Source organism: Canis lupus, chromosome 26, assembly GCF_003254725.2.
Source record: "Canis lupus dingo isolate Sandy chromosome 26, ASM325472v2, whole genome shotgun sequence".
Classification (NCBI taxonomy): domain Eukaryota; kingdom Metazoa; phylum Chordata; class Mammalia; order Carnivora; family Canidae; genus Canis; species Canis lupus.
In genome coordinates, this window is record NC_064268.1 from 20,269,438 (window position 1) to 20,283,454 (window position 14,017).

Here is a 14,017-nt window from a genome sequence, read left to right on the forward strand (position 1 = left end):
AAAGCAATCCCAACTGAAATGTCATAAATACTGCTATTATTATGGCCAGAGGCACACTGACGTGCTTTCTTCCATTTGTCCTCACTCCTCCTCCCTTACCTCCCTCACTCGTGATCAAGGGGACATTTTTGCCAAAGAACTGGCAGAAACTAATATAGCCAGGGGACCCAACAAAACTCCCAAGCCAGCGTCAGGATCGAAGCACTCACTCTGCCCTCTCTAGCCAGATTAACAAAAGGCTCGAAGAATAATTGCCAATTACCTGATCACTCTGCAGACCAAGAGTCTGAGCTGCAAGACCTGACTAGTGTGACCCAGTGTGGCTGCCCATTTGACACAGACAGAGAAGATGGAGAGAAGATGAAACCCACACAGTTATGCTAGAGGGTAGTGGCCAAGGCAGGAGCACCATCTGGGTCCCCCAACCCCTGGTGATCCAAGCTCTGCACATCGAACCACCGCAGGCGTCGGGAGCCAGGTGTCCCCTTCTCTTTCTGCTCCTTCACTTTTTTCGCACTGCACAGTCTACAGAGATGGTCGGCATCAATCATTTAATAAAAGCGACAGTGAACACAAAAAGCACAGCTATCAAGCAGACCCACGTCTGATCTGATCCTGTGAGGTCGACGGGGTACCTCTGTTACACAGAAGAAGCTCAATGGATTTGCCCAGGCTCATGTAGCTGGAGAATGTCGAAGGCAGGATTCGAATCCGAGTCTAACTCTGAAGCCTTGATGCTTCCCACCTTGGGCCAGGAAACCTGCTTGGCCCCTGAATGACCTTGATCTGCCTTCGGGACATGTACACATGCCCCGTCCTCCCCAGGCCCCTTCCTGCCCTGGCACAACCCCGAGCCTGGAACGCACGCCGGCTGGTAATCAATGTGACACAACAGGAACATTTGTCGATGCCAGTTGCAAACTGTTGCAGTCTATATAGATTAAGCCACTGCCGCCGACTCCGTGAAAGTAAATGAGCCTTTCCAACGGCGGTGGAAATAAATTTAAATGACAGGACTGAAGAGCCCGGAGACTGTGGCTGAGTGAGTGTCTGTCTGCAGAAAATCGACAAGGACAGCTATCAGTCCCAGGGCTTCTATCCCAGGATGTAATTCCTCTCTATCTGGAGATCATCATCGGGGATGCTCGGACCGCTCCGGTTTCCCACTGAAGGGTGCGAATGCAATGACAGCCGCAAAGACAGAGACAGCAGCTGGCATGTGCTGGGCGCTCACCGTACGTGAGGCACCCGGAGGTACCCGTCTGCAGGCATACTTTACACACACCTACTGAGCAATGACGATCCTGCGCAACGGGAGCCATAGCCCCATTTGACAGCTAGGGAAACTGAGGCTCGAGGAGGTCAAAGCCACTTGCCAGCTTGAAATTGACAGAAGTCAAGTGAATGCAATTGATTTCAGACATGAGTCTGCCAAACAGCTCCTGGGGCCAGCCATTGTTTAAAATTACGAGGTGAGGGGCACCTGGGTGGCTCAGTGGTTGAGCATCTGCCTTCGGCTCAGGTCATAATCCCGGGGTCCTGGGATCAAGTCCCACATCGGGCTCCCTGAAGGGAGCCTGCTTCTCCCTCTGCCTATGTCTCTGCCTCTCTCTGTGTGTCTCTCATGAATAAATAAATAGAATCTTAAAAAATAATAATGAAATAAAATTACTAGGTGGGTTTACATTCAAGACAAAAATAAATCACAGTTAGCAGGGTATACAGTGCCCACCAAGGCTTGGCCCTGCGACCTCTCTACCGCACCAGCTTTCTCTCTAATCACCCTCCACCTGCTCCCCCTCGTATTCCTCCTTTGTGCTCCCCTCAGCCTGGCCTCCATGCTCTTCCTGAATCCCTCTGCCCTGAACCTATCTCATGATTCTGAATCTTCAAATCTTTCTATGTCACCCACAAGGTCAATTTTTAATTATTTAGTAATAAAAAAAAAAAAGTGCCCCCTGTCCCAACCCTAGGACAATATAGCCCTGAGCCAGGGCACACAGCTTGGAGAAAAGAGTGTGGGCTTGTTACAACCCCCCCCCCCCCAGCCTTTGTGGGACATGCTTGTGCAATGAACAGCCTGCCCAACTGTGCATGGTGGTCCTGCCACACAGACTGGGTTAGAGGCCTATTGTCTCTGCCCTGTTAGCATGCAAAGCTTCTCTCTTTCTAAGCATCTAATGCACTAAATATGATTATTTCTCCTTTCCTATTATGCCTTCCGGTACATATACAACTGGCACTCGAGACTCTTGTGGACTTGATTTCTGTGACCGTAATGCTTAGCTGGGGCCTTGGCAGGATCAACCATGAGGCTCCATGGTCAGCAAAAAGAAGACAGGAAGGGAGCAGGAGAGAGAGAACCAGAGGGAGAGAGGGTCAGGAGAGAGACAAGAAGGCAGCCCCCATATCTGTCCTGACCTCTTGGCAAGCTTTGGGTGCCTTCTTAGGCCCCTGAGTCAGGAAGTGGAGGACCTAACCCCCCACCCCTGGCCCCAAGCTAACAGGTGTCTTTTTCCCTCTTCCCCAGATGTGCCCCGGGAAGGAGATGCTGGCCCTTCGGGTGCTTCCCTTCTGCCCTCAGGAGCACTGGGGAGCAGCAGTCTGAGCAAAGAGAGCCTGGAAGAGAGATTGACCACGGCCCCTCCGAATCCGGCACAGTCGGGGGAAGATCCTCGAGAGCCGAGGCTGGACGGGACAGCCCCCTCGGCTGCCCTGTCCACGCTGCTGCCCGAGGAGGCCACCACCAAGCGTGCCCTCCCCTCCGGGAAGAAGCTGCCCTCACTCAAGCAGGTGAACTCAGCCAGGAAACAGCTGCGGCCCAAAGCCACGGCCACAGCAGCCGTCCAGAGGGCGGTGTCCCTGCCTGCGTCCTCAGGCCTGGGGCTCCTCTCCTCTGCCACCGAGAAGCCTCGCCCCCCGGGGGACCCCGAGCCCGCCTCCTCCGAGGAGCCCCTCTGGCTGGACCGGAAGGCAGGTGCAGTCCCCACAACGCCCGCACCCCTGCAGATCTCCCCCTTCACCTCGCAGCCCTATGTGGCCCACACGCTCCCCCAGAGACCGGACCCCGGGGAGCCTGCCATGCCTGATGATGCCACCGACGCTTCCCCCGAGGATGCCAGTCCCATGACCTTGATGGACAAAGGCGAGAATGAACTGACCGGCTCGGCCTCAGAGGAGAGCCAGGAGACCACGACATCCACCATCATCACCACCACGGTCATCACGACTGAGCAGGCCCCAGGTATGCAGCCCCCAGACCCCCCAGTCCTCCTGCTGCAACCATGGGGCACCCATTATGTGCAAGGAATGGCAGGAGGGGGGCCAGGCAGGTCCAGGCCCCACCATCACTTACCACCTATTAAGCACTGACTGTGAGCTTGACCTGTGGCTCGGAATTAATATCCCCATTTTAAAGATGAAACAACTGAGACTCAGAGAAATCAAGCAATTTGCCCAAGGCTGCACATCTAACGAGTGGGATTCAAACCCTTTTCAACTTGGAATAGAATCCTTTAACCTGCCCAAAAGCCCTAGCTTTTTCAAAGTGCTGTTTTTAAAGGTTTATTTGTTTTTCAAGAGGGAGAAAGAGAGAGTGCACACATGTGAGGAGGGGCAGAGGGAATGGGAGAGAGGAAATCTTTTTTTTTTTTTAAGAGTTTACTTATTTATTCATGAGAGACATACAGAGAGAGACAGAGATATAGGAAGAGGGAGAAGCAGGCTCCCCATGGGGAGCCCGAGGCAGGACTTGATCCCAGGATCCCGGGATCATGACCTGAGCAGAAGACAGACCCTCAACCACTGAGCCACCCAGGCGTCTGGGGAGAGAGAATGTCAAGCAGGCTCCCCACTGAGCAGGGAGCCTGTGGCTGGGCTGATCTTAAGACCCCAGACCACCACCCCTAAACCAAAACCAAGAGTCTGACGCCCAACCACGGCGCCAGCAGGCACCCCTCAAAGTGCTTTTACTTTGACCATTACATGGACTCCTTCAGACTTGATAAAATGCACTTCTGTGTTCTAGTCTTAATTCTGTCTTCTTTCCTGCCTTCAGAGAAGACAGACACCAGCTGTTGATCATAGGTGTATTCTGGACCAAAGCATCGTGGTCTCTCTCTAAAAAGTGTAAGCTCTGGGTTTGAATCCTGCTCCCTCTGTGTGAGCTTCGCCCAGACACTGGCTCCCTCCGAGTTTTGGTTTAAGTATCTCTAAAATGGGGGTGAAATTTCCGGCCCCCCAAGGATGATGGGGGTCGGCCCCATGCATGGGTTAGAATGGTGCCTAGCGGTAGGCAGTAAGTAATCATTCTGGGTCAGCTATTGCAGTTTTGACTATCAGGTTGGTTCTGGAACTGAAAAACCATTGTTACCAGCAATGGGAGGGCCGGGGACATGAGAATACAGGGGTCCCAGGGGCCTGGTGCCACCCTGCAGCCCATCTGAGACATGACATCAGAGCTGTCCTCTGTGTCCTAATTAAAGCGCTTCCTCCAGCTCCCTGCAGCGTGAGCTTCTCCGATCCTGAAGGGTACATCGACTCCAGCGACTACCCACCACTGCCCCTCAACAGCTTCCTGGAGTGTACGTACAACGTGACGGTCTACACTGGCTACGGTGTGGAGCTCCAGGTAACTGCAGAAGGGTGCTCTACAGTGCCTACCTCTTCCAGCAGGAAGTCTCTGAAGGGTTGTATGACTCAGGCTTACTGCTATCATCCTAACCAAATTGGTGCCTTCTTTGACCTAAGCAGGGCAACTGGAGCTGGGCTTTGTTGAATGCATAGGAGTTCCCAACTCAGGGCACAGCTGAAATAGCTTGGCGTACATGGAAGAAGAGGATCTGCTAATAAAGCATGGGGCATTATACTCAGAAGGAAAGCCCTCTTATTTTTTTTAATTTTTAATTTTTATTTATTTATGATAGTCACAGAGAGAGGGAGAGAGAGAGGCAGAGACACAGGCAGAGGGAGAAGCAGGCTCCATGCACCAGGAGCCTGACGTGGGATTCGATCCCGGGCCTCCAGGTCGCGCCCCGAGCCAGAGGCAGGCGCTAAACCGCTGCACCACCCAGGGATCCCGGAAAGCCCTCTTATACCGAGCACCACACACACACACACACACACACGTACACACACACACGTACACACACACACACATGCACATACTCACGTGCGCAAGCCCCACCAGCTCATATAATTCATAGACCTTTGCCTGTAAACTACGAATGGAAAAACAAGAGTGGCATAGAGCTCAGACATCCGGGTTTAAGTCCCAGCTCTACCAGTGAAATCTGTGTGCCTCTGAAGAAAGGATTTTACCTCCCTGAGCCTCAGTCTCCCCATCAGTAAAATAGAGATGATAATGCTACGACTTTACACATTTTCAGGGTGGTATAAATATGACAGTGCACAGAGAACAGCCAGCCAGAGCCTAGCTCAGTTATGTTACCAATTACCCTCAACCTAGTTCCTTCCTCAACTGACTCCCCCACCCCCATTTTTAAAAAATAGAACAAGGAGGGTGGGTGCCTGGGAGTGGGGAGCAGTCCAGTTTACTGCCCCCCAGGAGAGGCGGGGGAGTATAGTTGGAAAAGAAAGGTGGCACCACGTGGTGGCAGGTCCTTCCAGGCCAGGGTTAGAGGTCTGGATATGTACCTTTTTCTAATGGACAATAAAGAGCCATCAAAAGTTTTTGAGCTGGGTTGGTTGTGACCTAACCAGAACTTTAGGGAAGTTTTTTCCCATAAAAGGTAAGCCCCTTGGCAGCAGAACCTGTGGTCTTTGCAGCCCCCAGAGCTCAGCACAGTGTGGGGCACATAGTAGGTATTTCGTTAGCATTCGTGGAATGAAAATAAACTGGAGGAAAGTTGTAGTTCATCTGAAGCCAGCACTCGCTGCACCGTTTCCTTCCACCCTGTGTCTAACACCATATGAAGCTCTTTACCGGGCATGGAACTCCTTCACTGAGCACCTGCTGGTACCAGTCACGGCTGTTTACACTGGAGGATATGGTGGTGTGCAAAGTGATGCAGTACCTCCCCTTATGATTGAGACAGACACACTTGGAAGACATTAGGATGCCATGTGAAAAGGTCTCTAGTGGGTGTTTATAGGGGATGTTGTAGCATCACGTTGGAGAGATGGGCAAGCTCCTTGGTAGTCAGGGAAGGTCTCATGGAGAAGAGCAATTTCTTTGGGGCTTTGGTGAATGAGTAGGAGTTCATCAAAGAGTATATGATCCCAAAGAGGAAGTGCTCATGGGTGAGGCCACTAGAAGAGGCATGAAAACCCAAACAGGCCACTGGGAACTGACAAAGGGCCCCACTCAGCCCTATTCCATTTGCATATCTTTATGCACAACTAAAGTGGTCCCCCTCTTTCTCCTCCAAACCTAGAAAATGGGCTTGGAAAATCAAGTACACAGTTCCTTGTGGAAGTTCTGCAATTAGAGCTACTGTTTTATAGCATGAGAGTGGCCCTGAGAATGCCCTGGAAATGAGTCCCCCACTTCCCCTTGCCAGTTCTTACAGAAAGAGGAAGAATGATTTCAACCTACATAAATATTTATTGAGCACCTGCTATGTGCCAAACACTATTCTGGGCACTGGGGACACAGGACGAATGGAGGAAAAATGCCTACCTTCATGGAGCTTACATTCTGGTGGGATGCCTCGTTCTGTCCTCTTGGAGTTTGGGCCTCAGGCACAAACTGATCAAGCCCTTCCTCCCCTCCCCCATCTCTAGGAGAGTGTACCTCAGCTGTCAGGGTACAGGAGGCTCTCTCACAGGACTCCTCCATGGACACTTACAGATTTTTGCAGTACCTACGTCTGTCTTGCAGCTTGGGTTCGCTCTGGTCCCTCAGCCTTTGGGGAGATGAGGGGAGCCTAGATGTTTCCAGGGCTGCAGAGGTTTCCAAGGGAGCCCATCTGTCCCCTTGACCAGGGGCTGGCTGAGGACTGCTGTGCTGGCAATACCGGGGTCCGCTAGGGGTGCTGCCCTGGGAGCCGCACGGCCTGGAAGGGCCCGGTCTCAAACACAACTCAGAGTTTCTCTCTGTCTGCCCACCCCCATCCCCAGGTGAAGAGCGTGAACCTGTCTGACGGCGAGCTGCTCTCCATCCGCGGGGTGGACGGTCCCACCCTGACTGTTCTGGCCAACCAGACTCTCCTAGTAGAGGGACAGGTTATCCGAAGTCCCACCAACACCATCTCTGTCTACTTCCGGACCTTCCAGGACGATGCCCTCGGGACCTTCCAGCTGCACTACCAGGGTAAGCTCGCACAAAGGCTAATGAGGTCTAATAAGCTGTCTGCCTCAGTTTCCCCCTGGAGCCAAGCATTCTCAAACTTTGTGTCAGGGAGCCCTCCGACAGTTTGGTAAAACCTCTGGATCCCTTCTCAGAATAATGTGTTTAAAAGCACAAAACAAAACCTAGACAATTAAAAAGGAAACCAGGCAGATTGAATTACAGTTGTCAAAATATTGTTTTAATCTGTGATACCATAACCTGTGTGCTCTTTTTATTAGTGCATTAAATAATAATCTCCCCCCCAGCAGTTCTGATAATTGCTGTAATTTAAAAGTACTGAAGAACATAAGAAATATGTCAAGATATCTACTATGATATGAAAATATCTGTGATTCCTCTTGGTGACGATGTCACGTTCTGTTGCCTACATATGTGATTGAAGGAAATAGCACAGTTCCGTTAAAGGTAAATGGAAACCAGCAAGCCACGTTTTCCCATTCGGGTCCATGGCTCCTGAATTCCATAAATGAATCCCGGGGGAGTCCATGGACTTCTGGTAAAGAGCCTCAGCCCCCCCACCCAGGGGTCCTGCTCTCTCCCATTTCTTCTGCAATGTTTCTTGCTTTCCTTTTTGTCTGTTTCTGAGACTCCTCTCTTGCTTTATTGCTCTTTGCTCTCACTTCCTTCCTCCTCCTTCTCTGTCCCTCCCTCTTTTCTTGTCTCTTTGACTTCTTCTTTTCCCTCTCTTCTTTCCCTCCCTCCCTACTCCCTTCCTTCTGGCTGGCTTTCTCTCTCTCCCCCTCACATCCAACCTCCCCACCCCCCTAGTCCTTCCCAGGACCTCAGCTTACTTCCCTGAGCCAGGAGCACCCCCTGTGCACCTGCCAGATATCTGCATAGAAAGTGGAGTCCACCCTCACACATCTGGATATTTGGCACCATGCACGTTGGCATCCAACTGGCCGAACATCTGGGAAACCAGTTCACTTGCAACTTTCCCCCTTGGATGTCTCTGAAACAGGCGGATGAGTGTCTGAGAGGACCTGTTTCATTACCACCTTCCAATACCAAGACCACTCGCTACTGTCTTTGTCCCTTACAGAATGGGGGTTAAAAAAACAGCTTGTCGGGCCCTTGGGTTGGATGTAATCCTCCCATGCATTCTGGGATAACTGATACCTTATGCAGTGGGGGTGGTCAGACCATGCAGTCCAAAGGTCCAGCTAGTATGGATTTCCCATCTTCTTGGGAAAATTGAGGAGCTCAGCATGGCCACCTAGAGCATTCTGCCGCTCCCAACTAGATATTGGGCTAAGGAGGCTCTTCCTTGGCATTTCCTATTTAATCCTTACTGCCATCGGTGAGGTAGAGACAATTGTCGACTCCACTGGAAAGATGAGGAGAGCCAAGTTCAGGGCACTGTGTCCCTTTCTCGAGGTCACATAGTTTCGAAGTGATAGAGGAAGAACATAAACCCACATTGGTCTCCTCCAAAGGCCAAGCCTGTATGCACCAGGACATTATTTTCAAGCTGTCCTATCCTTTGGCATTTCCTGAAGAGCTGCTTGTCCTAGCTCCAGTCCAAGAGTGTGCATTTTTAACAAACTGGAGATGTTCAAACTGGTAGGATTAAATCTACCTGGGTCATCCTGCCCCTCCTGTGCCCAAGGAGAAGGCCATTCTGTGTCCACGTGGAGAGAGGCTCACATGAGGTATGGGGAACTCGTTTTTTTCACCCCAAACCTGTGGTCTCTGGTTAGGCAGGATGGGGACCTTGGAGCCCAGAAAAAGTGCCAATCTGACAGTCTCAGCATCATATGATCAACGAGAGTCACAAAAATACCACCTCCAGCACTCTGGAGTCCCCAGGGGCCTCATCTTTTCTCCTCAGCACAAATTGGCTCCCGGGATGTGGGTCACGTTCTTCCTCTCCCCGCTCCTGAGGGATGACTGTCCGCCTTTACGTTTCTTCCAGCCTTCATGCTGAGCTGCAATTTTCCCCGCCGGCCCGACTATGGGGATGTCACAGTGATGGACCTGCACTCGGGTGGGGTGGCCCACTTCCACTGCCACCTGGGTTATGAGCTCCAGGGTGCCAAGACGCTGACTTGCATTAATGCCTCCAAGCCCCACTGGAGCAGCCAGGAGCCCATCTGTTCAGGTACACTCCAACCTCACCGGATCAGACACGGATAGTCCACTCACAGGAGAGAGACCAACCCCAGGTCATTAGACTGACCTTAGGGATAGGCACTCAGCCCAGGGGAGAAGATCGCCCCCAAGACGGATGACAACTGTCATTGAAATCTTTAGTCTGTGAAAAAATACACATAACCTAAAATTAACATTAGTGACATTTAGCACATCTGCAGTGTCATGCAACCATCACCACTCTGTAGTTTCAGAACATCTTCATCACCCCCAAAAGGAAACCTTGCACCCACTTGCACTCACTCCCCATTTTCCCCTCCCCCACAACCCTTGGCAGCCACCAACATGCTTCCTGTATAGACAGATTTGCCTATTCTGGACATTTCGTGTAAATGGGATCAAACGATACATGGTCTTTTGTAACTGGCTTCTTTCACTCAGGATCATGTGTATCCAAAATTCATTCATGTCATAGCATTGGGTCAGTATTTTGTTCCTTTTTATGACTGAGCAATATGCCATTGTGCAGCTGTGCCCCCATTTTATCCGTTTATTCATTGGTGGACGCTAGAGTTTTTCCCCCTTTTTGGCAATTAAGAATAATGCTGCTGTGAACACTTTTGTACCAGTTTTTGTGGGGACGTATGTTTTCATTTCTCCTGGGTCCATACTCAGGAGTGGAATCACTGGGTCATAGGGTAATTCTCTGTTTAGCTTTTTAAGGAACCGTCAAACTGTTTTCCCTAGAGGCTGCACCATTTGGCTTTCCTACCTGCCATGTAGGACAGTTCCAATTTCTCCACATCCTCACCAGCACTTATTATTTTGCACATTTTCTTTCTATGATTCTAGCCGTGGTGGTGGGTGAGACGCTTTCTCGTTGTGGTTTTGATTTGCATTTCCCTGATGGCTAATGGCGCTGAGCAGCTTTCCTGTGCTTCTTGGCCATTTGTAGATCTTCTAAGAGAAGCATCTATTCAAGTGCTTTGCCTGCTTTTTTTTTCTTTAATTTGTTATTTGTCTTTTTATTGTTGACTTGTAAGAGTTCTTTATATATTCTGGATATTAGATCCTTATCAGAGATATGATTTGCAAATATCTTACCCCAATCAGTGGGTTGTTTTTACACTTAATTTTTTTAAATTAATTAATTTATTTTAGAGAGAGAGCACGCATGTGCATGAGCAGGGGGAGAGGCAGAGGGAGAGAATGTCTCAAGCAGGCTCCACAGTGAGCACAGAACCTGACTCAGGGCTCCATCCCAGGACCCTGAGACCCTGAGATCATGACCTAAACCCAAAACCAAGAGTCGAGCGCTCAACCAACTGAGCCACCCAGGCAACCCATGTTTCTTTACTTCTTGATAGTGTCCTCCAATGCAGAAAAGCTTTTCATTTTGACAAAGTGTAATTTATCTATTTTTCTTTTTTGTGAAGAGTGCTTCACACTCTTCTGTGCTTTTGGTGAGCCTGCTGCCACATTTTGAACCCAGTTAACAAATCCTGGGACACTGCCAGGGCTGCCATAGGTGTTCACAGCAATCATTTTTTTTTTTTTTTTTTTTTTTTTTTTTTTTTTTACTCATGAGAGACACAGAGACAGGGGCAGAGACACAAGCAGAGAGAGAAGCAGACTCCATGCAGGGACCTCAATGCAGGACTCGATCCCAGGATTCTGGGATCACAATCTGAGCCAAAGGCAGACACTCACCGCAGAGCCACCCAGGGCCCCCCTTCACAGCAATCCTACTTGATGAGAACCATTACCTCCATTTTACAGATAAGGAACAAAGGCTTATCGAGTTGAAGCCACTTGCCCAAAGTCACCCAACAAATTGAAACAAGTCCAGAGCTCTTCTCTCCTGAGCCGTTTTTCTCAAAGCATGGTCTACAGACCAGTGAGATTATTCAGATGCATAATCCTGGGCCCCCTACATGACCAAGTGAATCAGAATCTACATTTTAATATGCCCCTGTGTGATTTATGTACATGTTATAGATTGAGAAGCTCTAGGTTATACCCCACGGTCCCTGTACTGCTAGGCATAACCTTAACCATACTTAGCTATCAAGAGAGCAAAACCCTATTAGATTCTCAGAAGTTCTGATGGTGGTCAGGACAGCATAGAGTGCTTGTAATAACTGAGCACCTACTATGTGCCAGGGCACAAGCCACATACAAGGAGAATACTGGGAATAATAATAAATTATTCCTTCCTCCAGGCATTCAGTCAATGGAATCCAAAAGCAAATGAGGCCTGATGACACATTCTGAGATTTGATTGTTGCAGTATTGTTCCCCTAAGGCCCTTCAGAATTTTTCTTCTTTGCTTTTAACAAAAGGGAAAAATCCAAACCATAGGGCAGTTGGTCTCTGTGCCTCTTTCACGTTAATTTTTATCTATGTGTGAAATCAGAGAGGAATTAAGCCTCAATTTGTGCTAAGAAAGATGGATGGGGAGCCACGGCTGGCAAATTGAAGCCAAACAGAGCCATCACTTGGCTTAATAAGGCGAGGAAGGGGAGCAGAGAGGCAGCAGATGAGCAGCAGCTTGGAGAGGACAGGTGGCCAGTGCCCCCCACCAGGGACGGTGTCCTCGGTCTCCTCAGCTCTGGAGCCATAGGACAACAATGCTGGCTATGTTTTGAGCACTTGTACTGTGCCAAGGAGGGTGCCAAGTTCCCTATATGCGTCATTTCATTGATTTCTCACCACAGCCCTGTAAGCTGCGTGGAATCATTATCACCCTTTTATAGTGAACTCGAGGTTCACAGAGTTTCTGTGACTTGTTCTAGTCAGTAGCAGGTGAGTGGTACAGGCGGATTTAAACCTCCTCTTTAGGACAAGAAGGGGGTTGGGAGAGAGATAGAGAAAGGCACACAGACACACACACACACACACACACACACACAGACCTCTGTTCATGGTTCTGAAAGAAGTATGGGTGTTGGGGGATGGGGAGGGGGCTTCTTGGCAACATCTTTGCTGTAAATCAGCAGAATCCGGAGCACAGCAGAGAGCTAGCTATCTTTTTCACCCCTAGCAAGTCTTTATTAGTTATGTAGTCATTCAACAAACATTTAATGAGATCCAAGTATCTCCTAAAAATAATTCCTCACATTTGTCTATCTCCTTTCAGTTCACAAATCATTTTCTTAATATCTCTTTATTAGATTTTTTATGATAGAAGTAATAAATGCTCTGGTAAAAAAATTTTTTCAAGAAATTCAAAAGTGTGCTTCTCCCTCTGCCTGTGTCTCTGCCTCTCTCTCTCTCTCTCTATGTGACTATCATAAATAAATTTTAAAAAAAAATTAAAAAAAAAAAAAAAAGGGATCCCTGGGTGGCGCAGCGGTTTGGCGCCTGCCTTTGGCCCAGGGCGCGATCCTGGAAACCCCGGATCGAATCCCACGTCAGGCTCCCGGTGCATGGAGCCTGCTTCTCCCTCTGCCTGTGTCTCTGCCTCTCTCTCTCTCTCTCTCTCTCTATGTGACTATCATAAATAAATAAATAAATAAATTAAAAAAAAAAGAAATTCAAAAGTGTAAAGATAGAAGCAAATCACTTTTATATTTATGGTCTCAATAGATTTTTTGCAAATAACTCATTGAAATAGGTATGGCAGGACCATTTTGTGACTTGGTTTATTTTCCCCACTTAAAATATAGGGAGCACTTTTCTATAGTGGCAAGTAATCTTCAAGAACGTGATTTTTAATAGCAGATGAACGAAGTGCATTTATTTCACCGAACAGCTGTGAGTGGACAAACATGTTGCTTCTCTTTTTTTTGCTCTTAGAAGCACGTCCGTGGTGAACACCCTCATTCATAAATCTTGGTGAAAATCTCCAAATCTTCTTTTTAGTGTAAATTCCCAGAACTTTAATGACTAGGTCAGAGTTTGGGAACATATTTTCTAGATATTTCTCCAAATTGCTCTCCTGAAAGGTCATAGCAATTTGCATTCTAACCAGTTATGACTGAGAGCACCCATTTCCCACCACCTTCCCCATCTGGCAAGTTATGGCTGCTTTTTGCCTTGACTGGTCAGGTGGATGAAAATAGAATACAATCTAGATTCGCTTTTCATTTATTATTAGTGAGTCTGCATTTTTAGTGCTTACTAAATACTAAAAGTGTATTTCTACTTTTGAGGACTATTTATGTCTTTGATTACCATCTTATAGTGAAGAATCAGGGCACAGCCAGCACGATGAAAGAATCCTTAAATCATGGTTGTTCTCTATCATGGAACACACAGGTGGGTGGTTCCAGCCAGGGAATGAGGTTTCCGATAAAATAGAATGAACCTCGTCCAAGACAAGAGGCCTTTATCATGTCTCCCTCTTCCCATCCTATTGCCCCCCACCAAGGGGTTGGGGTGGGAATCTCTTTCTCTGTGTCTCCTCTCATGATAACCCCCCCATTTCCACCCCCAGCCCCTTGTGGAGGGGCTGTGCACAACGCCACCATCGGCCGGGTCCTCTCCCCAAGTTACCCAGGAAACGCCAATGGGAGCCAGTTCTGTGTGTGGACAATCGAAGCTCCGGAGAGCCAGAAGCTGCACTTACATTTTGAGAGGCTGTCACTGCATGACAAGGACAGGTAAGCCCCT

General features: G+C 48.9%; 1 protein-coding gene across 8 annotated transcripts in view; it reads left to right on the forward strand.

Annotated features, from left to right (window-relative positions):
• Positions 1-14,017, forward strand: part of SEZ6L (seizure related 6 homolog like) — a 188,925-nt gene that overhangs the window by 114,019 nt on the left and 60,889 nt on the right. For 5 of the 8 annotated variants that reach the window (XM_049101498.1, XM_049101499.1, XM_049101500.1 and 2 more), the window contains exons 2-6: positions 2,531-3,244; positions 4,485-4,630; positions 7,081-7,273; positions 9,228-9,413; positions 13,842-14,007. In XM_049101498.1, coding sequence (XP_048957455.1) covers positions 2,531-3,244; positions 4,485-4,630; positions 7,081-7,273; positions 9,228-9,413; positions 13,842-14,007 — 1,405 coding nt within the window. The remainder of the gene's footprint in view (positions 1-2,530; positions 3,245-4,484; positions 4,631-7,080; positions 7,274-9,227; positions 9,414-13,841; positions 14,008-14,017) is intronic. The other 3 variants (XM_025474364.3, XM_025474365.3, XM_025474367.3) reach the window with 1 other exon arrangement.